Source organism: Solea solea, chromosome 3 (genome assembly GCF_958295425.1).
Source record: "Solea solea chromosome 3, fSolSol10.1, whole genome shotgun sequence".
Classification (NCBI taxonomy): domain Eukaryota; kingdom Metazoa; phylum Chordata; class Actinopteri; order Pleuronectiformes; family Soleidae; genus Solea; species Solea solea.
In genome coordinates this window covers 14,493,676-14,520,610 of record NC_081136.1, presented here as the reverse complement: position 1 = coordinate 14,520,610, position 26,935 = coordinate 14,493,676, and the positions used below count along the sequence as shown (strand labels likewise).

General features: G+C 39.1%; 2 protein-coding genes across 2 annotated transcripts in view; both read right to left on the bottom strand.

The window, feature by feature from the left end:
* The window catches only part of LOC131455812 (glucosidase 2 subunit beta-like), a 115,555-nt gene extending 91,172 nt beyond the window's left edge, over positions 1–24,383 (bottom strand). Inside the window, exons 1-8 of the mRNA XM_058623618.1 lie at positions 24,188–24,383; positions 23,759–23,875; positions 22,618–22,713; positions 20,184–20,241; positions 19,180–19,297; positions 13,865–13,982; positions 4,225–4,291; positions 224–302 (exon numbers count right to left, since the gene is read on the bottom strand). Coding sequence (XP_058479601.1) covers positions 224–302; positions 4,225–4,291; positions 13,865–13,982; positions 19,180–19,297; positions 20,184–20,241; positions 22,618–22,713; positions 23,759–23,875; positions 24,188–24,269 — 735 coding nt within the window. The 5' untranslated portion in view covers positions 24,270–24,383. The remainder of the gene's footprint in view (positions 1–223; positions 303–4,224; positions 4,292–13,864; positions 13,983–19,179; positions 19,298–20,183; positions 20,242–22,617; positions 22,714–23,758; positions 23,876–24,187) is intronic.
* Positions 24,384–25,030: 647 nt separating this feature from the next.
* Positions 25,031–26,733, bottom strand: LOC131456740 (doublesex- and mab-3-related transcription factor A1-like). Its single transcript, XM_058625306.1, has 2 exons — positions 26,149–26,733; positions 25,031–25,976 (listed from the first exon to the last, which is right to left on the bottom strand). Exons 1-2 carry the CDS (start codon positions 26,624–26,626, stop codon positions 25,180–25,182), a joined length of 1,275 nt encoding a protein of 424 aa, XP_058481289.1. The 5' UTR covers positions 26,627–26,733; the 3' UTR covers positions 25,031–25,179.
* Positions 26,734–26,935: the final 202 nt, after the last annotated feature.

Below are 26,935 nucleotides of genomic sequence, written 5' to 3'. Positions count from 1 at the left end.
AGGGACACATTTTATATGATCTGTGGGAGCTAATGTATTATATCATCTCATTCAATATGAAGCACTGAGAGCAATGCAGTGCATTCAACATATCTTGTGGTGACTTGTTAACTTCATAATAGAATACTGCTGTTAAAATATTACAATTAAGAGACTTTAACACCCGTTCATGACCACACCTACAGCCCTGTGGTATGAAATGTATGATGAAAACACAACTTACCACTGCTTCATCCTCAGAGAGAAGCCGCCCCTCATCATGGATGACTGTCACTTTTGCCTGAAGTTCATCCACTGTTATTCTGTTGTATTTTAAGAGGGAAATCCATACATACAGTAAGAGTTAGAACAGGACCTCTCTAAATAGCTTGTTCAAGACAAGAAAGTTGTGCATTTATGACACCTGAAAGATGAGATGAATGGATATGAGGGGTGAAGTCGGACTGATGTCTACCCCTAAGAGAAAGCCAGCATGGCAGACAAGGTCAATACTGTGCCACACACACACAAACAATTAATTTGGTATTGCTGGCATGCCATGGAAGGAAAAATGAATAAAGAAATCACATGCAGGTTAAAAATGGTTTTGTTTTGTTCAGTGGTGTGTAGAAGTCAGTACAACAGAGCAATAGCAGGGTCTCGGTGTAAAATGGTTTGTTGCTCCTACATCTAAATGATTTTCACACAGTAGATCACATCATTCATGATTTCATCGTAATGTATACATTAACACCTTCAACACTACAGCTGACACCAATGATGAGGTGTGTGTATACCATAGCACTTAAAAGGCTCCCAACACATCACCACCTACTCGCTGTAAGGACCTTTCAGGAAAACCCTGAAGATACCGAAATCCACATTGCGCCTGCAAATAATGTTCTTGAGGCTTTCAAAACATTAGATTTTGGTACACATCTTGTTCTACAAGACCAGATTGTGCTTCTGTCTTCCTGAGCAAATACACTTTACTGCTGGAATTTCACTTGAGAGTAAATTGATTTTCATTTTGGGATTAGCTCATTTTTACCAGATTGGCCTTATTCAGGATTACATTGATTCAGGTTCTCTGTGCTTTTAGCCCATCAAAGTGCTGCACAACAACACTGCACACAGCACAATCACGCAAGCCTCCTCTTATCCTAGAAAACTTGGATCTTTTCTTCAGCCATTCATCCCTGCTGGTGTCTTTCTCGCAAAGGTTCCACGTAAACTAACACTAGCTGAGCTGAGATAATGACTGCATAGCTGAGATCAATCCCGGGAGTCCATCAGAAGCGGAAGTGCAGGCAAACATAAAAAGCGAATAGCTTGTTCCACTAAAGAGGATCAATGCTTAGGGTAAGTGCTGGAAAAAAGCAGTGTCTTCCTCCATTGTGAGTCAGCACAGAGAAGCAGCTCTAAAAAAAAAAAAAGTGTGAAGAAACATGGCTTTGGCCCCAATTAGAAAAGGCATTTACACACATACTGTATAGACTACTGCAGCATAAGAGCAGGTGCTTTGCAATGCACAACTACAGTAAGTTTCACTAAGAGAGTGATAAACATTAGGGAACTCACTCTCACATACACTGATAAATCTAGACAGAGGGGAGGGGATGAAAAGCACAACCTGTTCGTGGGCCTTTGGGAGGCTCCATCATGGTTCATTTCCTGAAGCAGTTGGTAGACTCTATTTATAGGCCAGCATACTGGTACCAGTTAATCCTACACTGGGCTGCCAACTGCCTGCCAGCTGGCACAGTGGGCCGCACTTGTGTGTGGCTCTTGGTTCAGGATGAAATAACCGCAAGGTAGTCCACGAGTTACGTTAATGACCAATGTATAAGGGCATATCTTTTTCCCGATCACAAAAATTCACAAGAGGGACACTCACAGCACATTATATTTAGTTTCAGTGTGTAAAAATTTAGGATGCTTTATTGGAAGAAATGTATTATAATACCAATATATTATATTTGCATGGGAGAGAGTTGTGCTTTTATGGGGATAGCAATCCTGCCCCACCATAAATCCATAGCAGCCTGAAAGAATAAACCAGCCAGAGAGTGTTTTGTGTTTGAAGTGGAAATGTACTATTGGCGCTTTTCCACTACACAGTTCCAGCATGACTCGGCTCGGCAACAGACTTGTGTTGCGCTGGATAAGTCATGAGTGCGACGTCCGACACAGAAAACAAACCAAACAATGCCGAACTGTAGATCAGTTAAAAAGACGGTCATGGAGTAAGTACCAAAGCAATCTGATCCTAATGTTTCACTAATGTTTACACTGAAAACAACTGCTTTGCTCGTCCCTAGTTTGTGTGTGTCATGTATAAAAAGGATGTCGTGGCATTTTCGTGTAGCCGTGGTGCGACTCAGCTCACATTAAGGTGGTACTATAGTAATATAGTATAGGAATATATATAGAAAATGTTCTCCGACAAACATAGGAAAAAGTTGAGTGAATTGAGTCCATCTTTGTTACAATCTGCACTTTATCAGAGTAGATAAAAACTTCTTTCCTTCATATATAAAAAAAATAAGGACAAACAATAAAGAAAAAAATGTCTGTGAATCTGCATGAACGGTAATTAACAATTCCTATTAAGTAGATTAAAGGGCTGAAGTGTTTTGCTAAGTGTCAGTAGGGACAAAGCCAAAAGTTTTTGTACAGTGTCTGTAATGTACATGCTCATCCAACTCAAAGTCAGCAAATTCGCTGGCACTTGCAGACATGTATACTGGTGACTTTCCAAGTTTCATTTATCATAACAGCAACTAAATCAAGCTTGACACCTGTGTGTGTGTAAGCTGTGAAGCCTTACAGAAAAAAAAGTGGTGATGTTGCATACATACAAAAAAGCCTCCAACTACTGCTTTATTCAAAAGTGCATCAATACACTGCTCCTGCTTCAAGATAACCAGCTCACCAAATCCCACCGACTGTCGGACTGAAACAATAGCTGTGTAGAAATACGCAGTACTTGCAGATATTTCAGCTTAGTAATGCGTTTGTTTAAGAACAGAGAGACACCATTTGGGATGGAAGGGATAGAGTGCATGATGGAGGCAGAGCAGGGCAGAGAGGGGGAAGGGATTGAGGGGCAGAAGGGCTGAATAATGGTACACATCTAGAAGCAGGAATGCATAAGTGGGCACACAGCACTGTCTGGAAATTGCTGCACAAGCACTCTGTCCTCAATGCAGCCATATGTTTTATAGCACTTTCAGTTTACTACTATACCCAGCCCTGCTTCCTTTCCAGGAGAATACACCCAGTTAGCTTAAGCAGTACTGATTTTGGGTTTTTTTCATGGGTGTGATGTGAAGGTGAGCAATGGGTGGATGGCAGTGGAGAAAAAGCACGGAGGACGGGATCATTGAATATTACGTGCTCCGTTTCTCTGCAAGCCACCAGCAAATTTACACATCTTGCTCTATAGCAAAACGGATGCCTATGTTTTCAATAAAGACAGTAGTTAAACAATGCTCAAGATCACAAGTTCATCGGCTGAGGTGGCAGAGGAGAAGCTAAGAGAACAACTAGGTGTAGGAGGAGATGTGTGCACTGATGAGATTTGACTGTATCAGATATCAAGGTGGAACTAATGAATGTATACATATACATACTGATTATTACTGATACTGGACTCAAACACCAGTTAATCTCAGAGTATGACCAAGTAGATGAAATATAAAAGAAAAAAATATAATTTTCAAACCCACTGTCAAGGATCTTCCTTAGTTTACTCTTCTGTTGTGCAAACATTTTCTCTTCAACTTTGAAAATGTAGTTATTCCAGGTTTGGTAAATTTGCTGCCCTATAACTCCCTAAAAATTATTATTATTTCTGGTTTCTTAAGGTTTTACATCAACATAGTTTTGTTTCTGTGTCCTGTGTTGTCTGCCCTACAGGAGAACAGTTGCAGTTTTTGTGTCTTTTTAAATAGCTAGCAAGGGCTAAATAGTTAGCCATAAAAAGTTAAGTGCAGACTTGTATTTAGAAGGTTAATCTTGAAATAACATCAGTCAAATTAGTAGTCGGTAGCTCCACTGAAATACAATACAAAACTGCAAAGGAAAACCACTCATTAGTCACAAACAAGTTTTAAGAATTTCCTTAGTCTTAGAATACATTGCAATATGTTATAAAAAGATGACAGACATGCATGGGCTTTGGAAGTATCAGTTTCATTAAAAAAAATGTATGTATGTTATGTATGTTTGCATGTTAATTACCTGGCATCTTTATTGCTGTCCAGTAACTGGAACATGCTGGTTATGGTGTTGTTGTGATGTCTGAGACCTAAAAAAAAAAAAGAAAAAGAGAAGATTTGACATCTGAATTCATGAAAAACCACCTAATCATTTAAAGAAACAGAATTCAAGCAGTTCATGTTCATGTTATTTTACATAACAAAAACAAGTAGGATGTTCTCTTTAAAGGGTAACTAAACAGACTCTTCTGAGGCTAACTCCACTGATTGATGAGATGATGAGAGGAGGTGGTAGGGAGAGTGGAGAGCAGTGCAGGGGGCGTGGTCTGGTAGTGAATCTGACCCTCACATCTCTTCACCGGCCACACCCCACTTTAATCAATTGAAAGAGAAAGCCGACAGTGTCGGTTTTTATTTATTTATTATATTTATTTTTAAGTATATTTTTTGGGCTTTTCATTGCCTTTAATCGATAGCACAGTGGAGAGGGAAATGGGACGACATGCAGGAAAGGGCTGCCCAATGCAGGATTCGATCCGGGCCGCCTGGAGTGAGGATCGTAACCTCAACAGCAGCTCTACCAAGTGAGCTAAACACCGCCCCGGTGCCGGTTTTTATTAAAGGATGGAGAACAAGCCTTGCAGCAATTATCAGAACGAGAATCAGAATACTTTATTAAATTGCCGGGGGGAAATTGTTTACATTAGAGTGTGACAAAAGAGTATACCAGTGAGTGGACAAAGAAAGCCAGTGGAAAAAAGTTGAATGCAGTAGCTGGTGTTTGACCAGAGAGTTAGTAGCTATGCTGGCTTTTATATGTACAACTTTGATACTTTAACTGTGAAGATTATCACCTGGATCATTAAAAAAAACATTACTAGATACCAATATCCATTGAGTTTTACATGAAAAATGGTTTAGATACACTTTAATTACAATTCAGCACAATAAATGCTAATGCATCTGAATGCAAACTGAGAGGCATGGGTATGTGAAAAGAGGGGAGCTATTGGATTTTTAAACATGGGGAGGAGAGGGGGGAGGATGGATGTTCTTAGGCAATCATGCAATGAGTCAGTCACGCTGTGCAAGAACATTTGGTTTCCCTGTAGGAAAAAAAAGCACGTCAGAGTCCAGAATGCAATCAGGAGGCTTTGTGCTGTAACGGCTGGTACAACAGCGATTTCCCTCTTCTCCATTCATATTCACAGGCAGATGAAAAGGAGACGCACAAACTTCTTCAACCCCCACTGCAGAGAGCATGCGACTCTAGCCGATTCATTTTTGTGAATTGCTTTCATTGGAGTGGTGGGGAGAGGAAGTTCTCTTATGCTCGACATCTTCCCCATCATCAACAGAAGGGAGAATGTAAAGGGGCAAACTGATTGGCCCCTAAGTCTGGGGAAAAGCACTTTACATAATGCTAATTGCGCATCCGCCGTAATTACCTTTTCGTACTAATTGCAGAAAAAGCTAAGAGTGAAATTAGCATTTTTTCCCCCCAGTGTACAGTAGAGAGCCTGTATAGAGTGTGTGCTGAAGGGGCGTGAAAGAGAAATGAATATAACCCAGTTCATGAAATCAACCTTGCCAAAATGAACCATAAAAATATCTATAAAGACATGGATTAGGATTTAAGTTTATGCAAAATTCTACATTGCATCTCGACAGGACTGAAAGCAACAAATGTCAGACCGCTCGCCCCCATTTGTTGACTCTACCGAAGGGAAAAATATGGTTTGCTAATATTCCTCTGCAATACACACAACATCTGTCATATTAGTGGCCTATTCTTTTGTTTGAACAGCGGTCTATTCCCAACCTAATGCTTGACATTCTCAACCCATCCTCTAGTCACTGTCTCGCAAAAATGAGCGCCTGGTGGAGGAAGAGAAATGGGCTCATCCCTCCCTCCACTGCAGAGCTGTAGCTATGAAAAACAACCATAAGGAGGATAGATGGAGACGAGAGGAGAGGAAGGCAGAGAAAGAAAAAGATGAAGTGGGGGTCGGTGGGAGGTGATAAGAGGAAGAGTGGGGAAGAAAATAAGTGAGGAGAGAGTGGGAGGGTGAAAAAAAAAGAGAGAAAGGAGGTTCAAGACATTGGCTCTTTAGGCCGATGGCACATATAGGGGTCTATGTTTACTAATGGACACCATCACTCATCCACCCATGTTGCCCTGGCGATAGCACAGCACACTCGTAAAGTAAAGACGGGCACAAAGAGAAGAGAGAAAATGGAACATATCAGCAGGAGACTGCAGATCTTTGCCTCGGCTGCAGACCATGTATTCACATAAAACTTTCACGGTTATTGTAGAAGCTGCACTCCAAGACTAACAAAACACACATTTTGCTTTCTTTTTTTACACTACAAGCAATATTTCCAGGCAGGAAATTACTTCTGGAACAAAATGCCTCGAGTTGGAAATGGATCAAGGAGATGCAGGTGCTGCATTCAAAGTTTCTTAACGGAAAAGAGGAGATGGAGTAAACCCAAAGATAGAATCTATGAATAAGTGGTTTAACCTAAATCCTGCATCTGATCCATGATGTGCTCATTGTAATATATTCATCAGGGTTGTGATTATAAAGCCATGTACTTTTATATTCTCAGGGCTAATGGGCTCAATGTCCCCATTTGTGATTTTTCATTGGAATGTGTCATACAACAACCAAGGGTTGAGTCAATGGCCAATCAACAAACTTTGCATCATAAGCAGCTACAAAATTCACCTTCCAGTGTTTGCAGTCGCAAATGTATTCTTGCAGGTTAGACTGCTTTCTAGACTAACTGTACACAAAACTCAAAATATGTTTAACCTTTGGCTTTTAAAATCTCATGCACTAGCGTATTAGGACAGATTTTTCCAACACAACGAATAATTTGTTTTGACTGTAAAGCTGCTGTCAGTGATGTTGTCTTTTGGCTAACGTTTGGCTCCTCCTCCATCACCTCAAGAACATTTTAGTTGAGGGGGTGGGACATTTCATTCATCAGCAAACAGATTAACCTAGGATCGTGTTATTTAGGAGTTCAGACACTTGAGACTGAGAGCCATGTCACTGAGCAAACATCTCAGATTAGTGACTAGATTAGTGACATTTTTTTTGAGTTTTTTACTGAACCAACCTCCAGACACACCCAGACACAAACAAGTGGCTAGTGACTTTACATCAGACTCCTGGTAGTTATTGGAGATGAACCCATGTTTTAGGATTGTTAAGTAGTTTTAACTGATCTACAGTTTGGCACTGTTCGGCTTCATTTCTGTGTTGGACATCTCTGGAGCAGGGTTTATGCCGCTCACCGCTCCTGATCAGCGGTGCTGTCCCTAAATACACCAGACTCCTCTGTTAAATATAGACATTTCCCTGGTAGTTGTTGGAGATTAAGCCACGTTTTTAGGATTGTTAATTAGTTTTAACTACACTGTCGGCTTAATTTATTTGTCGGATAGCTAAGCCTGTGACGGCACTCTTTTGGAACCTCGCCGAAGTAGGTACTACAAATAGCACCTGGTACTATGTTAGTGGAAACGCTACTTAAACCGTGCCGTGGTGAGGCGAGTAGAGCTGGTGGAAATACGCCATTTGAGGACCCAAACCAACTAGAAACAACACTAATCTACAAGGAGCTACACTTAAACCCCTTTTCCACCACATAAACAGAATTTGCACGCTGAAAATCTGAAAATTAAAATATTAAATTGGGAATATACTGGCTGCACCATTGTTGTCAGAAAAGCCAGTATATCAGTTTAACATGTTTCCTTAATCTCTGACGACATGGTCATTTTATGATGTAATGAAATACATTTCTTTCATAAAGCTCTTTTGACTAAAAACAAAGATTAAAATAAGGCTTCAGGGTGTCTATGTGGGTATAAATAGCATTGTGCAGTGGCCAGACATTTATTGATATTTCTTATCAAGTATTAAGATACAGAAAAAAATGACTTGAAAATAAAATAATCCAAGATAGACAGTCTGTTTTTGTGGCATTCTAAATTAATCTGCGTACAGAAAGAAATGGAAACCCAGCAAGGTAAGAACCAGCATCTGTGTTTAATTTAAATTAAAATATACATTGTGACAGTCTATGACTATCGTCCAAACACTGGGAAAGATATAATTATATCAAAGCTGACAAAATGTCTGGCAGTGGACACACTGAGCCCAGATTATCCTCAAGGGACAATGAAATCCTGTCTGGAAGACAAATATTTGGTTTCTTCACGACATATTTACATGTTTTTAATATCCACACAGCCTTATGCAAAAGACATTGTCAATGATGAAATATATTAAACATGCTAATGGTATTAATTTCAGCTTTGCCCTATAAATGGACCTGTGTACAGATGCCTGTTTGGACAAGGCAATTATAACATTTCATGCTATTACGTTCATGAACTCTTGAGCCATTGGTCCAGGTTTAAATGTACAAGGATTCAAAATAGCTGTAGCTGCCCAAGTTCCTCATTGAAAACATTTACAATGTGTTTGACAGTGGGTGGCGTGGCTCAGTGGTTAAGACCGGTACCCTGTGTGGGAAAGACATCATGGTCGCAAGTTCAACTACACCCCTGGCTGATTTTACTCAGTTCCACTGTAACCCGCTTTGGATAAAAGCGTCTGCTAAAGTAAAGTATGTTGCATTCAAGATTGCTAGAAAGCACCTCTGTGTTTAAAGAGCAGACAGAAGCAAAGCTCAAAAGGTCTATTTTAAAAGACAAGGTAAACATACAGTAAATAAGTCAACAAATAAACTCAGCAGTATGTCCAGTAAGTGACGGTTTGGCTGTTTATTTGATTTCATATAGGTTTAGTTTTCAGTCATCACATTAAGCCATTAGAAATTATGACACACATTATAGCCCAAACCAATGAAGCCAAGGAAATCAGTAAATTATGAATTATTTCCATGTTTGACAAACCTGTATAATAATGAATTTGATGACTAAAATAGCCATGGCAATTTGATTTTTTTTCTTAACTTGGCTGGTTTGACATCCTGCCTTCTTCTTAATTTATGCTGTATGCTGCCCTCCTGTATACCTTTGTAAAACGTGAGTAGCAGGAAAGAGGTTTGCAAGACAGTCAACTGGAGAATTCAGGTCAACTGCTGGATTAGCAATGAACTTGCAGAAATCCCCTCAAACTGTGGGTGAACTCTGAGAGCGTGTAGCTTTGCATACTGGGGTGGACTATTAAAGATGGTGCCAGACGTTCAATACAGTATGACTATATGACAATGTAACAAATATAAATTCCTGGAAAAGGATGCAACCTTCATGTGAACTTATCAAGGATGGCATTAAGATGGAATTTTTCAAAAACAAGCTCACATGATCAGCGTCTTCTTTCGACTACCCAGCAATGTCATGTTCTTTGTTATTGAATGAGAATGTACTCCAGATTTCCCAGCATGCTTGTATATATCTATGAATAACATATTTAGAAGTTTTGTATGGAAGAAAAACATGAGAACAGTGCTCAAAATGCCAACAAAGAGAAAATGACAAGGATAAATGGTCTGTATTTATATAGCGCTTTTCTGGTCTAAATGACTACTCAAAGTTGCTTTACTCTACATGCTGCCATACACCCATTCACTCATCTTTTATACCCATTCACATGCTGGCACAGTGGGCCCAAGGACACATAGAGCTACCACTGAGCTACCGTCGCCTTCAGGATGAGGACAGTTATTTTGGTGAAATTACATTAATTTGGCAGAAATTAAAGATAAAAAATATTATGCTTCCATTTTAAAGAAGTGTACAATCACCTAATTGTAAGAATTAGTTTTTCATTACCCCAGAATGAGCCTTTGGTCTTAAACGTTTTTGTTCCATAACTACGAAGTTTAAAATGACTGTCTTACTGCGTCCAACCTCAGCAGCAATGGCACGCTGCGAGAGGCCTTGCTGATGCAGCTCAACAATTCGACCGCATTCAAAGAGAGAAAGCTTTTTTGCCTTTGCCATCAGGAGGTCATGACAGTGTGGATACCTGACAGAAAATGGCACTTTTTGCAAAGATATAGGCTTAAACTTTTGATCAGCCGATGAACAGCCTATTTCAGTTTAATGGTTGTTTGCAATAAATTGCTTCAACAAATTTTTTTTTTGTCTCACTCCCATTTCTTCTTTTTGCATTTTGAAGCACTACTTAGAACCTTCTTAAGATCCAACAGAGCAAAATGTAAATTATTGCTATTTTTCAACTGGTCTTAACATTTTGATCAGGAGTGTACACACATATATACACATATATATATACACACATATACGTATATATATATATATATATATATACACATATACATAAATATATATATATATATATATATATATATATATACACATATACATATATATACATAAATATATATATATATATATATACACATATACATGTATATATATATATATATATATACATATATATATATATATATATATATATATATACACATATATATATACACACATACATACACACACATATACACATATCCCACAGTGGACAAACAAAACATCTTTTGAGTTTTGTACACACAGTACTGTGCATGGAAACATATGGCACTTTTCCACTACACAGTTATAGCACGACTCGGCTAGGCTCCCTCTTTTGCTTTTCCATTAGGAATAGTACCTGGTGCCTTTTTAGTACCTACTCTAGCACAGTTCCAAGCGAGCTGAGCGATGCTAAAATGTGACGTCAACAGACAGCCGGCCACTGATTGGCAAAGAGTGTCTTCACTGGCACGACGTACGACACAGGAATCAAACTGAACAATGCCGGACTGCAGATTAGTTTAAAGATTTAAAAATCCTGAAAACATGCATTAATCTCCAACATTTAGCAAGGGCACTTCTAAAACCTCAATGATTCCATATACCAAAAAGAAACTTATAAAACAACGTCACTGCAGTTTAACACAGTCGTACTGTGACAACTCTGCCAACGTTGAGGCGGTACTATGGAGTAATGGAAAAGGACGTGCCTGGTACCCAAACCATGCCGGGCCGAGCCGTGCTAGCACTGTATCGTGGAAAAGTGCCAATAGTGCCTGTGGCACACATTGCCACATAAGAATCTAATTTTCTTTGAGAGTACAAATAACCTGGCCCTTTTAAACTTCTCAATAACCGAGCATGAAGCCCTGGAGACACATTTGAGCGACAGCCGCAGTAAAGGGAAGGACTGTTAAGTTTTGCTTTGCAGGCTCAGCTAGCTGTTCTTCTGGTTTTTCATACCTATTTTGAAGGACTATTGACAGGTCATAAAAGGAAAGACATGATGGTCATGAAAAAAAAAACATTGTGATGTTCCTTTATTTAATTGAGGCAACTCAAGCATCCATCCTCATGGGTCTCATATAGTTTAAGTCCCTTTTAAAGAAAAAAACGTTTTATGGGTTCATCTTATAAAGTGCTTTGCAATCAAAATGTATAGGTTAGGAAGCAGGTATACAAGATGTACATGTATTAGTCAGAGGTGAAAATGGCTTACAGCAACAAAGGCCATTTATTTAATGATTTAGAGGCACTTTGTAGTAATACAAGAAACCTTTTAGACGTGATTTAAGGAATGCACATTGGTTTAGATAAGTGTGAGACCTTACTGCATAACATGTAAAGCTATAAAATATGGTTGGTAAGAAACAACAACGTATAAAGCGACAGAGATTCTGAAATACAGGTTAGCACTTAATCCAACAATAACTACTGTAAACGTTTTTTGGTTAAACAAATTCAAAACAAGCTCAGACACAGAGCGGGAAAAATGCTTCCTTGCTTACTTCACCTAGACAATACAATAACAGGAGCAAATATCGTCAAGGAGTTGTAATGCGTATGCTGATCATTCACTATTCAAGTATTAATAAACATTTGATGTCACAGGGAGTGAAAAGAAATGGTTTAATAATTAGCCTTTAAGTCTTTGAATCTTCATCTTGCCTCAACACACTGAAAACTGCCACATCCACACAAAGTGTCATTAGATGTGCATAATAAAAGCCTAGATGGATGGCCAACATGGACAAGACATGCCAACGTGACCACGGAAATGAAAATTGATGGTTGGTTCACCCTGAAGATGAGCAGTAATGGAAAGGGATGACAGGCTCAAGAACGCAGGGGGCCACTGACATCTGACAAAGGTCAGCTGGCACAGCAGGAGACATGATGGATGCATGCTTCCAGGAACCACCAAAGTCAAATGACCTTTATTGCAATCAAAACTTTCACTTGAGGGGCAGTTTGACACAAGATTATTTCCAACAATTTACGACAACAGAGACGAATATGAGAAGCCTGCGAGGAGAGTATTAAGAAGCAGACAACTGCCACTACTCTGCTTCTCATCGACTACATTTTAATTCAAAGAGAATTTAGTTTAAAGCTGCGGTGCATAACTTTAGGTGATTTGTTGATGCTATTATTGTGCCTATGGTCTTCAAGAACAGAAACTAAATTTTGTAACATGATTTTTATGCTGTGGTGGTGAGGCTTCGCCATAGCAGCCGTTAGCAGAGTGTATATCGCAGACAGGCGACAGACGACAAAGTGGAAGGATTTCCACGCTGCACTTTTATTTAACAGAATATAAATTTGACCAGGGCGGGTATAAGAAGCATTTATCCCATCAAACTGCTCAACAACCAGGTTCTTGGAGCAGTAGTTTTTTTTGTGTATGACTCTCTGTGTATCAGTCCTCTCTCTTTGCTAGCACAATGGTGCTGTTGCCATCATCTATCTTGATATAAAACAATCACTTCCTGTGTGAACTGGGTAAATGCTGCCAGGTCTAAATATCTCTGAGAAACACAGAGGGAGTCATGTGGAGCTGATAGACTTAATCAGTAACGAGGGAACTCTTTTGACAGTAGTATTAATGTAACACACATTTGTTTATATACAACTATTATATATTATAATTATTATAATAATAATGATGATAATAATAATAATAATAATATAAACTATTTGGATTGTACACCACTTTCCTATATTTTGTGTAAAATATGTATGTTTTACGAATTACAATGTAAAGCAATACAAAAATACAAACATCTGAGCTCATTTAACTCCAGTCTCTACTCATGGCTTCCTCAGCACACGCACGTAATGATTCTAAATCCTTAAAGACTTCAGTGCAAAAAATGATTGAGTTCATTTTTCATCCAGCCCCACAAATTTCTGTACATTCACACATGCAAGTTGGAGTGTCACTTAAATGCAGAGCCAGCTTGTGCTCGAAGTGATAAGGGAATTTTCCTGTGAGTCATAAGTAACTTCTCTCTGATGGGTTGAGGAATGTAAAAGGAGAGCTGTGCGACTGTAATATGCTGCCGCTCAGCACTCCTATATGCGCTCATTTATTTCAATGGCACAGGCATGGGTATTTAACCTTCCAGCTATTTCTCAAGGTCTAACATTTGCCATCTTGAGCATTTGGCCCGAGGTTCTAAGGTCAATTTACTTTTGTTCAATGTGAGGCCGAAGTGAAATGAAAGTGAAGCTGCCCTGTGGCATCTGTGGCAATGACCTTATTGTCGGTAAACTGAGGCAATACTGCGGATTGGCCAAATTGCTTGGAACAAAGTCGAAGCAAATCATGGCAGGTTATAGCTGTCCTGACACTTACCACTGTCGCCCGCTTCCAGTGCCTTTAATGTTTGCTCTGCCTCATTTTTCTTCCGCCTGTGTTCCTCAAGTTTGATCTGGAGGTCCTCGGCTGCCTGCTGAAGCTCTCTGAGTTGGGCCTGAAGAGAAACAAAAGAGATATCTACATTTAGAATTACATAGCAGACACACAGTTGGTGGACATTTTTTGGTCTGTCAGTTACAGTGATAGTACATCAGTAATTACTGATACAATATTATTTATTGCCTTGTATTTTATCCTGGCCTTACTTTTATTTTTATTTACTTTTTAAGCCTGTTTGTTGCACATATCTTCTGTTTCTATAGACTTCATTTACACACGTGTTGTTTTACATTTTAATGTCTTTGACTGTAACGCTTGGCTTTTAAATATAATAAAAAGTCATGTCACGTGACCTGCTGCATATAACTCCATGTCTAACTATAGGGATGTTTAGACCTCATGTCTCCCAGTGACATTTCCACACTGCACACAGGAAGTGATTTAGTAAAAGGAGACAGGTGCAGGATGGAGTTTGAATGAAAACTCAAATTATTCAACACTTGACATAAAACAGACACTGTATACTAAAGAGACATGTTTATCAATCAGATCTTCGTGTATTATATCATTTTTTGATTTTTATTGGTTAGTTGAGGGGTCCTCAGGAGTTCATAATTACTGTCCAAATTTCAGGAAAAATAAAGATAATAAAGTTATATTTCTATCTATTCTAACTGTTAAGACTCAAATGGCTTGCAGACTATTGTCTAATTACTGGCACGCAGGTCTATATTTTCTATTAAACACACAAATAAAAAATAAATACATGTCCAACCAAAAGAAATTCAAGCTTACTTAATATAATCGTATTCAGCAGGACAGTGGGACTTTGAATGTTTTAAACCAAGTCATCATCATCTGCATCACTTTTTACCCATCGAGATAAAGACTGAATGGATGTCACCGAGTCCCACTATACTGTAGAAAGACATAACCACATCCTTTTCCCAATGTGACTTATTATTTTCAGTGGTAGCTACAGAATTGGAGGATAAACTCTAGTTTTGAAACTGTGCCCCCTCTAGAGACGGCATCTTTTAGTTTGCCATCAGTATCATCATTTGTAACAAAAAAAACATTACATTTATGACACAATATATATCGCCAGTACAGTTTACAGCGGAACATATTTTTTGCTCGAGTTCACTGAAAGAAAGCTTCATTTTTAACAATCTGGCCTCATATTTAGCTGTAACTGCGTATTATTAAAAATATTTTTACACAAGTTAAAAGAATGTGCCTGTCATGGGAAATAATGGCAAAACCAATTAACTGATTATGCATTGCACCTGAATTGATTTAGCCAAAATGACACAAGATGTGAATCTATAACGTTCCTGTTGTTGGATTACACAGAAGCTAAATATAGCCAAGAACAAACACAATCGCTGACATGTTAAGCTAAAAGGTATCGTCTCCTCTTCTTTCTTCATACCACACCCATGTATTTACAATAACTTGTACGACAGCACTTGGGTCGTCACAATGGTCTACTTAAAATTACATGAGCCAGGAATTGTTGCCATCACAACAAAGAAATGACAGCTTTTGACAACCAAGCATAACCTATCGTCGCTCTGTGTAATGGACCAATTAATACAAAAGAGCCACAGCTCCTTGTTTGTGCAGTCCAATCACTCCTCGGAGACTCTCATAATGCAGTGATGGATTCTGCCTGGTTCAAATAGGGATGACTTTGTTTCTAGGCCACGCTGCCTACTTAGCCACCTCCAGTTTGCTGCAGTGATTTATAGGCTCCATTTTGAGCGTGCGATAACATATTTGCTTGTGCATTACAACTGTAATATGTAGAACATTGTTGAAAAACACCATACAATGCGGGGATTTAATGCAGGCATAAGATATGTTGTTTATAGATTTGTGTTACTATAAATAAGGATTTGAGAATATATTGAAGTATGAGAAGAATAAGCAGTATTTAAAATGGGATGGATGTGTTCTAATTTTTGTCTGTTCACATATTTTCCGTTTGCTTCTCGTTTTAGATGAAAACTCACTGCGACCCAATTAACAATATAATATTGCCAACTATATATATATATACACACACACACATATATATATATATATATATATATATATATATATACACACATATACACACACATATACATATATATATATATACACACACATACACACACATATGTATACATATATACATATAAACACACATATATACACATACACATATATATATACATATACATATATATATATTCTGAAACTATAAATCATTTTTTGTAATAAGTAAACAAGTGATTTTTGAGAGATATACTTTTGACAAATAAATCACACCTTGCATTTCTTAAAACGTATACCAGTAAATCTATTCCTCAAATTTACTTGGCAACCCAAACAGAAATGTCTGCAGCCAATCAAGCCTCCAGAATTGCAATTTAGTGCCATGAAGATGTTTTGCAAACAGAAGCTCAGAGAGTCACCTGCAACCAGGCTCCTTTTGGATGATACCAGTTGTCAGCCACACTGGTGTCCAATCATGTGTCCAATCATTTTCTTTATTTTCCAATAAATGGGAACGTCCAAAAAATGTCCAAAAAAACAGTCTTTAAGAATGAGTGGTTTAGAATAACCAGCCCTACATGTTCATTTACATTCTGTCTGACATACTGACGAAATTAAACTTGAAAAAGCTTTATTAAGCAGCTAAAAACATTTTTAAAAGGGAGACAGAAATGGCAAAAGCAGCAAACCATTTCCTGCTTTAAAATGTACACTACATAGGGCCAATCAAAAGTAAGATAATCACAAACCTTCGCAAAGAGGATTTTATTAAGCACCAATTGTGTTTCAATTAATAGCAGCATTTGTATTTCACTCAGTGCTCACATGCTACACTCAGCTTTCATTGTGCGAAGGCTTCCAATTTGATTAAAATATTTTCTAGTGTGCCATTTCTTAAACAGCAGATTCTGTTTTAACCATTGAACCGTAAGAAGAGTTCACTTTTGTGTCATTGTGTAAGGTTTTCAAGATGAGGCTCCTGAGGTAACCCTGCCATATCAACAGAGACACAGTAGGAGAAGAGGACCACAATGTGCAGCGGGGCTCTGAGGGCTGGGTGACACTTCAGCCTCGATCTGCCAATCAGCCTCCAAAGAAAAGAACATGGGGGGGGAGTGCAGACTACACACTCACAGACCATCTATTGGCAAATGAGACACAAGTGTGGGTGTTTTGTGCCAAAAAAGTGGCCTTCAGTCGAAGAAGTTGTCCATTTACCTGGATTATATGAAAATACATGACTGACACAAATGCTTCTGTAAAGTGCTTTAAACTCATTTCTGTACATACAAACACAAGGACCCTGACTGAACTGGCTGCTGATGAGCCCTTTCAAATCCCAACTAAAATACTTTTTTAAATGACTGATATACTGGTTTTAAAATTTCAATTACTTATGTTCTACCAAAAGAAAAGGAAATTGCTGTTTGTGAGCCAGCACTGACCATCCATCTATTTCCTAAAGCACAATAATGCATTAAGTAATGAGACCAGTGAACCAGTAAATATAACTTACAAACATCTAAAGAGACCCTCGGCTGCCAAATTTACCAATTTAATTTGCACCGAACTCCAGGGCTCCAGTTTCTAATTTTGCCTAGTGCTTGTTGAACGTAATGGAGAGCAGACAAAAAGCTGAAGTACTTTCTACTTGTCTTGAAGGTCTATAAAGAAAACATTGATTTAAAATGGGCTTGATTGGCCAGGTTCTTGTTCATTTGTGCTGACTTACCACAGCCATTTACTGCTTCCAAGTGGGTGCAAATAAAGCATCATACTTGAAATTCTCAATATACAATCTAATGCAAAGCTGATGGTGAGCGGAGAATATGATGATGTTTATGGATTTACAGATGAAAGTCAAAACTAGGATTGTTTGGACAGCAGGTGTAATACATTTTTAACTAATCATCATAATGTACAGATACATTTGCTATGCTAAAATGGCATAAATTGATTACAACCCAGCAATAATGGCTGGAAAAGTGCTTTTTGACAGTTGACGTACCTAGAAAATGCTAATCTGATCATGTTGACAGGACTGATTGCACAGCAGGCTAAGGTTGGTGCAGAAAATTGCACAACAGATGCCTGTAGCAGCAGGTGCCATAAACATGTTTGGTCACAACAATATCATAGAGCACAAGCTGCTCATTTAGACCAGGAATACTCAGAGCACAACACATCTAAAAGCAAATTAACCTCAACGTCCCCATCAATCAAGTGTGTTAGCTGTGTGTTAGCTAGCAAGCCCCATATTGACTGGCAGCGCATAACACCAGGGTGAAAAGTAAATTGAATATAGAGAATAAAGGAAACAATATCACCACAAAACCACTGCACACTGGGGCATTTTTATGAAAGCATTAAGGGCAGCCTTCCATTATTTGGTTGCTGACCACACTAAAAACACATGCAACGGATGTAACAACCCAAGACAAAGTAGTGACATGTAAAATCAAACATTAGACTCCAGAAGAATGGTATTTATACAATCCTCAAACAAGCTCATACTTAAGCTCAGTCCACACATAGGTAAGTAACTTTGAAAATATTTTTCTGACTTTCATACACCCAAACTGTAGGTTAGGCCTCTGAAAATGTGACTTTTGTGGAAACGTTTTTTAGCATAAATCAGGGTTAACATGTTCCAAAAGCACAAAACATCACCACGGTCTCACGGACAACCTAACGTGGCTCTAGGCGCTCCATTATTCAAACCATACAAAAGAGAGGATCACATCCATCTAAAAGGTTTTGCACACAATACCACAGGAAAGGACTGATGATTCAAGGCAGATCTTAGTTTTCAGCAATGTATTACTGATTTACTCGTTCGAACTAGGTTTCAAACAAGTAGTTATTTCACCATTGTGGAAAAAAGCTGATACAGTGAAACTAGTAATAAAACTCATATTATCTCAAATTTCCAATCAATTTACAGTTACCCTTTTCCCCAGATCAAGTTTAAAATATGTATATGGTGCTTTATTTTTTACATAGGATACACATCTTTGAATCAATCCATTTTTGTAAAGGTCAAACCCTAATTAATATATATATATATATAAATATATATATATATATATATATATATATATATATATATAGTAGTAGGAAGTAGGAATATGATAAAGCTTCTGAAAGGAAAACCCTGTCGAATTTCCTGTGCTACTGCCACATGCTAATAGCTAGTAGCATAGTACCTGCTTCTCCCTCCAGAGCAGCACTCCTTCCTCAATCAGTTGCTGCTTGAGTTGCAAACCCTCGTCCAAGGTCCTCATCTGGCCCTCCACATACGCTCTCTCTCTCTGTCCCAGATTCCTGGAGGGGAGTAAGAGAGAGGACGCACAGACATCATTACTGAGAAAACATCGGCCACCCCTGCTTCAGTCATTGAGATGGCGCAATCCAATTTTTAAGGACTCACAGTACAGCAGGAATCCAAATGGGAAAATAGAAAAGTAAATAAGATGGAGGCTGATGTTGTGTGGCTGAACTAAATTGTTTTTGAAGTCTAGCAAACACAATAAGCGTGTGCACCTTGTGAAAACATAATGAGATATAGTCTGCTTATAGACGGCTTTGAGGCGAATGGCAGTGAATTAAATTATAGAGGACAGCAAAGAAAAGAAAAGAAGTGGGTTACTGTATTAGAAGTTACATTTACAGACCAGGCTACATTTCAGCATCATAGCTTTAGAAAATGAGTATGACCTGGCAGGAGTCTGAGTTCTTATACATGTTTTTATTCACTTTAACTCCAAAAACTAAAGTTTCTGCATTAAAATCAGCCATGGATCATCTGAACATGGTGACTGAATGTACAACAAGGAAAAGTATTTCCCATGGATGATCAATATCGTGATCCATTTACAGTAGATCACTAGAGTCAGAGTCAAAACTTCAAGTTTTTAAATCATAGTGACACTATGCCCCCTGGTGGCAAAGTGAACGAAACATGGGTGCAGCAAGTGAGAAGTCAGTTACACTGATGTAAAATATATAGCCTTACATTAAAGACAAACTAAAGAAAACATTTTTATTTTTATTTTTTTATCAAATTGCACAGTTCCAAACATTTCTAAAACTGAATGGACTAATTGAATATTTCTCTTCTACAGGTGTGTAGATGAGACCATCTAATGAGTCAAAAAATGCTATGTAAAAATGTTATCTTGTAAATACAAAATCTCAGTTATCTACTGACCAGCAAGTGTTCTGGCAGTGAGCATGGCTGTTGTATTCATCTGAGGCATCGCAGCAATCTGTAAGTGAAAAAAAAACACAGAAAAAAAATCTAATACACAGTCGAGGTAACATAGGAGAATTCAACTTGTCAACAAGCAGAGGTTAGCAATGTGTCTTTATTACCAGCTGCTACAGAGAGGCTGCTATTGTTTTTACTGTGTGTGTGCGCGCGCGTGTGTGCGCGCGCGCGCGTGCGCGTGCGCGTGTGTGTGTGTGTACACTTGTATTTGTTACTTCTTTAGGACCTTTTCTGGCATAAACACTGACCCTGTCAGGATCAGTAGTCCTCATGAAGACCAAAACCTGGTCCTAATGAGGCAGAACCTATTTTCTGAGGAACTGGTTAAGTTTAAGGCTAATATTTGAAGAGTGGTTAGGTTAAGGTGGGCTTTAGGCATTATACCCGGTCATGGTTAAGGTTACAGATTATGCTTTGTTTAGGCTGTCCAAATGAACAGAAGTCAATGCAGGGTCCTACTAAAAATAGCAGTGCAAACAATCAAAAACATGTTGACATTACAAGAACATGAATTAATAACAAAAACACATTGAGAACTATTTTAGGTATTTCCGAAGAAATTTACATCTAAAATATAATTATTCCATTGACAAATGTGAGAATGTGTGTTGCTGCTGTTCTTTTCTGGACAAAGCAATACATTTTAAATGTGTGAAATTGTACAGCATTTAACAGAGGAAAAGGAAACGGAAAAAGGCAACAAAATCCTCTGACATTTGATCAGATATTAACCAGCTCTGTTTGTTAATATGTATAAAACAAATATGTAAAAAAGCAGAACCAGGCAAGCCATTCCCCATTTCCAGTAGCTGGAAACAGGTTGGAGTAAGACACACACACAAAGAACAACACAAACAAGCTCCCACAAAAGTTTCAGGAATGAATTATACTGCTAAAAACTGTTGACACTATGAACACTTCTTGCCCCCACACACCTATGTGCTGCCACTGTATAAACACAAACGCTCCCTTAGTCAGGTCTGTTATTTATTTATTTATTATTTGACAAAGGCTGTTGTTAGATGAGGGTTGCAGCCCACAAATAATGTCACAATGTTTCTGTTTCCTGCACCAACTCCCAATACTAATCAACAACTGGAATATGTTCCAGACTGATGTGAATTACCATAAATTAATAAAACTGTATTCTCTTCAGTGTGGATAATGATGTTCTATCCAGTCAGTTTTCATCCTTAAAAAGCAGAGATTTTATCTTTGTATCTGCCTAATATCTCTCTCGCTAGTTGAGAGTCTCTTGAGATCAGTCAGTTTTAAGATCAGCTGCATGGCATTTTGTTAGTGCTCAGATCTGCCTTTTTCTCAAATGTTTCAACCCAAGAGAGTGGACACAGTGTGAAGCTCCTCAATTACCCAGAACCCCATTGGTGACCATAGGAACAAGAGCATTACCACCAGAAAAGGACGCCTATGAAACCCTCTCAACAACCAGTTGATGAATAAAAGCAACATCACGTTGGCTACAAAGTGACTCTGTACAGGGCAGGGAAGGTGTAAGGAGACAAGTGGGAGTAAAATAAAAGGCGGAGGAAAGAAAGAAGCAGCTTTGAGAAATATTCCCCGACTGTTCTCATATATTTCTTTTTACACTACATGTTTGTTCATGCTGTCTAATGTTGCTGAGAACGCTGGTGACAGGGCGGCAATGTCGACAATGGAATGTATTGATTTTATCCAAAGTGAAGAGCCACTGCAGAACTAAAGTGGAGGAGAAGAGGGGCTGAAAAACTACCTGATTAAGCACAGATATGTGGTCGATTTTACAAGAAAGAATGATGAAAAGCCTTGCAGATTAGAACAGGGTGTTTTTCAAGAACTGCAGAGTGAGGAAAACAAGTACGGCGTCCCCAAGTCCCATCTCATAATATTATTAGTATGTTTTTAAATGAAGACAAACCCTCTCAAAGACAGTGACCGACTCCTTTCTTACAAACATGTTGGACATAAAAAAGCTCTGCCATCGATGCCACTGACCATAGCATGACAGTTACTTTTGTTATATTTTCCTCCGTCTCTTCATGCTTAATGCAATTCTTGAGTTCCAACTAATGCTGATCAAAGTAGAAGGTGATAAAAGCCTGCATGTATAGAGAAAATTCCCATTTAACACATGGTCAATAGACAACAATAGAAACTTCAGTACAATCTACCATGTAACTATCCACCAGTTATTTTGAACAAATAAGAGAATACAAATTCTCCAAGTATAATCTGTTTATCAATACAGCTGTCCTTGAATAATGCAGCAGCAGAAAACAGTATTAATCCATTGCCTTACTTGAAAAGGTTTATATAACATCACCTCTTGGGAATGTACTTTCTCTATCTGCCATGATAAAATCTCTGAAGCACTTACCACAGATGCCATCATTGACTCGAGATGAGGGTATGTAGTGTGGTCGAAAACCCAGATTGGTGCAGTAGAATCGGCCACGAGGACAGGCTGACGTTCCTACATGGGGTCAGGAGTCCAGGTTAGCATTGTTTAGTGTAACAACAGACACCAATACAAACTATTCATAATTCATACACAAGACAACAGCAGATTATTAACCTGTACTGTCATGTCAAACCCCTTGGCATTGATACCATAACAGCTGCTGCTAAGGTTGGACCTCTAATCTCTGGCAAACCATCAAATATTATAATAAAAAAAGGTCCCTGTAAGATTGTAAAACATACAATGACACGTAATGATCTCCTTAGTACATGTTTTGCTGGAGTGCATGTGATAAGCACTATTAACAAAAGTATAAGCAATCATGCATGTTTACTATATCACGACAAGAAAAAAAAAAAGTAAACGCTGCTTAAAAAAAGAACATATATAAGGTTACGTTTAAGTGAAAAGGAAATGTATAGGCTAATGAAAACCACAAGGCAACATTGTGGATGCCAACTGCTGTTAAACAACAAAGAAGAAAAATAAACAGCAATATTACAGCTGCAATGGCTATGTTTGGGTGGTTTTCTTGATGATTCAATTCTGGAACTTTTCATGGACGTCTTACAAACAAAAGGTTACCATTGCTTTCATCTGTCTTGACATAAAACAAATCACTTCCTGTGTGCAGTATAGACTTTGCATAAACTCATTTGACAATAGTTTGAATGTAACATACATTTGTTGTTTTTAAGTTATGCACTTCAGCTTTCGATTAAGACATATTTACTCAGTAAAAGAAACTGTGTGCAGCAGCTGACAGTGAGAGAGTTTTATAACAGTAACCTGTATTTATTTATTTTAACTGCACTTATACCTTATTATAAATAAACATATTAATTGTAATACTGCCCATTTTATTTCTCTGTTTACACAACTTTCTTGTTGTTATTCTGCTCAAGGTCTATTTATTCATTTACCATCATTCTTCTTCTGTTAACAGTGCATGTTCCACTGCTATGACTGCTCCATAACCCCTTAAATTTCCCCACTGGAGACAAATTACGTTTATGGAATGTAATCGAATCTAATTCATAATAGGTGAAAGTTTTACCTGGTTCATCAGAGCCATCATCACAGTCGCAGTAGTCATCGTTCACCTGCTCAAACGGGATGATTTTGGAGCCATCGATACACAGGAAGGATTTCCTCTCTCTGTAGAAGCGTTTGTCTGTTACAGAATAAGAACATTACTGACTGATGCATTATGTTGATATTACACCACTGCCAGAAACTAACCAAATGAGTGGAGAACCGACTTTTGCATCGCTAACATGCATAAAAGGTCAACGGTGATGTCGATTCAGTTTCATTCACTAAAAATAATCAGCCGGGTGTTATTTGGTGTCACCATAACGTGCACGCTGCGTGCCACTGTAAAATGAGCGTTTGTTTCAGTAACGACACGCTGCATGGTGCGGAGTTTTTCAAGATATTTGCCAGGGTTAGCATTAAGCTAGGTAATAGAGGACGGTGAACTTACACGACGAGGATATCCCTCTTATTTTCCGCGAGTCTGCGAAACCACAACAAAACACAGCTGCGATAACAATGTGGAAACGCATGTCAGTTGGCAGAATTGTCAACTTTCCCCCGCTTGCCTCGTTAACAAAAACCCGCTCAAACCTGTTTAAATTTCATGACATGCGACGGACATTTAAACGGGATACATCCATGACTTCCTGAAATAGGCGGTCACGTGACGTATCCCGGGCGTGTAGTTGGTCGATTCTATTATTTCCGACGACCAATCACAAGTGAGAAAGGCTTCCAGGGCAAAAAACACATAGAATCACACTGTTTATTATGACATTTAACCGGTGTTGGAAAGATGGTTCTGGTTAGAAATCAAAGTGCAACTATCTCTTTAAAATAACAGAATAGACAATGTCATCACAACATGGCAGAATATAAAGATAAAATAATTAGTGGGAACTTAGTCACTGAATTCAACAATTTAAATGTGCCACACATTCATATATCCATTTAGTGTTATGACATCTCTCAATGTCCTTTCTTTTACCAAAGGTCTTTAATACTATATTGTAAAATGATATTAATTATCAACATAGTAACATTGCATTTAAATCTATCTATCTAAGTACTATATTACTATGTGTAACATACTATAGATAACATAATGATGAGAATTGTGGATACATGACCCCAAAAAGTGCCCCTTTTATACCCCAACTTTGGCTGTGCACATATATTTTACTAGGTGTGATGCTGCTCTAAATAAGTGTAGACATAGCTATATGTTTTAATTCTCATGCATGTGAGACATAGAGAATATACGCACGATAATGAACACAAATGAAAACAGTTATGACTTTCTTTCATCTTTTATTATCAATAAACAATATTTACAATATGTACAGTACAGAAAACCATGGGGATGCAATGTAAAAAGGTAAATCTACAAATACAATATAGAAAATAACTTTTTTTTTCACGTGTTGATTTTTCATTCTGTCATTTCTCACTGCTCAGCCGTGTGTACAGGCCTGCTGCTGTGTTGCGGAGTGACTCTTTGCTCTGGAGGTAAGACAGGTCACGTATCATGCCTGGGAAAGAATATGAGTCCAAGGGTGGACGCAGTGGAAACACTGGCATCAGTCCGGATGTCATGTATGGTGACATAAAACCTGCCAAACTGCCGTTTGAGGATGAATATGCCAACCGCAAAGGACTGACACCTAGGCGAGGACTGAGCCCGTACAGACTCTCTCCCCCTGCGGCTGTAGGTGGCATGTGGAGCGGGGAGAAGGCTGATTTGCTCCCCAATGCACCGAGCGTACCGAGCGCACCGGGCAACCCGACAGAAGGCCTGAGCGCGCTTTGATGATTGGAGCTTTCCGAATCGAATTTGTTCTCTTTCGAGCTCAACACCAGTTCAATGGATTTGACAATGTCCCCCTTGCACGTTCTCACCATAGACTCTAGTGTGTCCCGTTTCTGATGGGGGAAAATCTTGGCCATGATGTCGGTGGGGTCGCGCTCCAGACTCGGGTAGTCACTGCTGGGTTTGTCCATCTCACTCCCTGATTCCGGGTCGGAGGAGAGCGACCTGTGCGGGCTCTCTGTGTGGTCAGAGCGCTGGTCGAACACCGGGGAGGAACTTGCACTGTCATGAATGAATGAACTCGTGTTGTCCCTGTTTGGAGACGACTCCTTGTTGCCATTTGGAGACGGCAGCCGCGTGCCGTGGGGTGCAAAGAGGGGTCGACCCATGAGCCCGTTGTAAATGTTGTACTTAGTCAATTTGTCATCTAGAAATAAAGAAAAAGCATGTTAAAAATCAATTTTGCAAAGTTGAAATAGCAATCAAATAACAACAAGTATCCTCAAATTAAAACATAGCACAACTGGTAATAGGAATTGATATAATGATTTATTTTACAAAAATACGAAGTAACTTTTCAATTTTTAATTTCAATTTACCATCTTTGGGGTTTTCCGCTCCAAAAACGTCAAAACTTGGAGCTGCTGGAGTGCCGCTGGTGGTCGCAGGCCCGCCTGGGCCCACAGGTGATCCCTGAGGGATTCCTGCCGCTCCTCCGATGCCCGAACCGGAGTACAGCAGCCGCAGCTCCCGGGCCTCGCTCTCCTCCTGAGCCTGTTGCCTCCTCAGTGCCACCTGCGCCGCCATCACGCGCTGTCGCTCCGCTATGAGCGTGCACTTTGCGCACACGCAGTCTCTCCAGCGACAAAAGCGCTTGTGGCCTTTCAGCGCGGACACCACACCGTGGTTCCTGCATCTGGCGCACTTCGGGGTGCGCGGGTATCCCCTCTCCAACGGGGGATTACAAGCCCGGAGGAAGAGAGGTGGAGGGCGCAGGAGGGAATGAGGCACCTGCAAACCACCGAGGTGGTTGGCGGAGTGCGCGGCGAGGCCAAGGGGTCTAATTCTGCTGTCCATCTCCCGAGAGGGACTGAGTGCAAAGTCTTCGTATGGTCCAATAAAGTAATTCAAGTGTAGACATTCACCTTCTGTGGGTGAGCGGAGTCTGTACTGCCACTGGTAGCGTGAACCAGCGCCTTAAGTGTCTCCTCTCCAGGTGGTTTGACATGAAATACAACACCCTCGTCACACCCCTTTCCGCTCCAGCCTCCCCTGTTTATTTGCATCCCGGATGAACTGTGGTCTAATCTGATGCAACTGAACCTGCACTGTTAAATATGATAGTCCCATTGCGTTTTGTGAAATCATGTATTAACTTTAAAGATC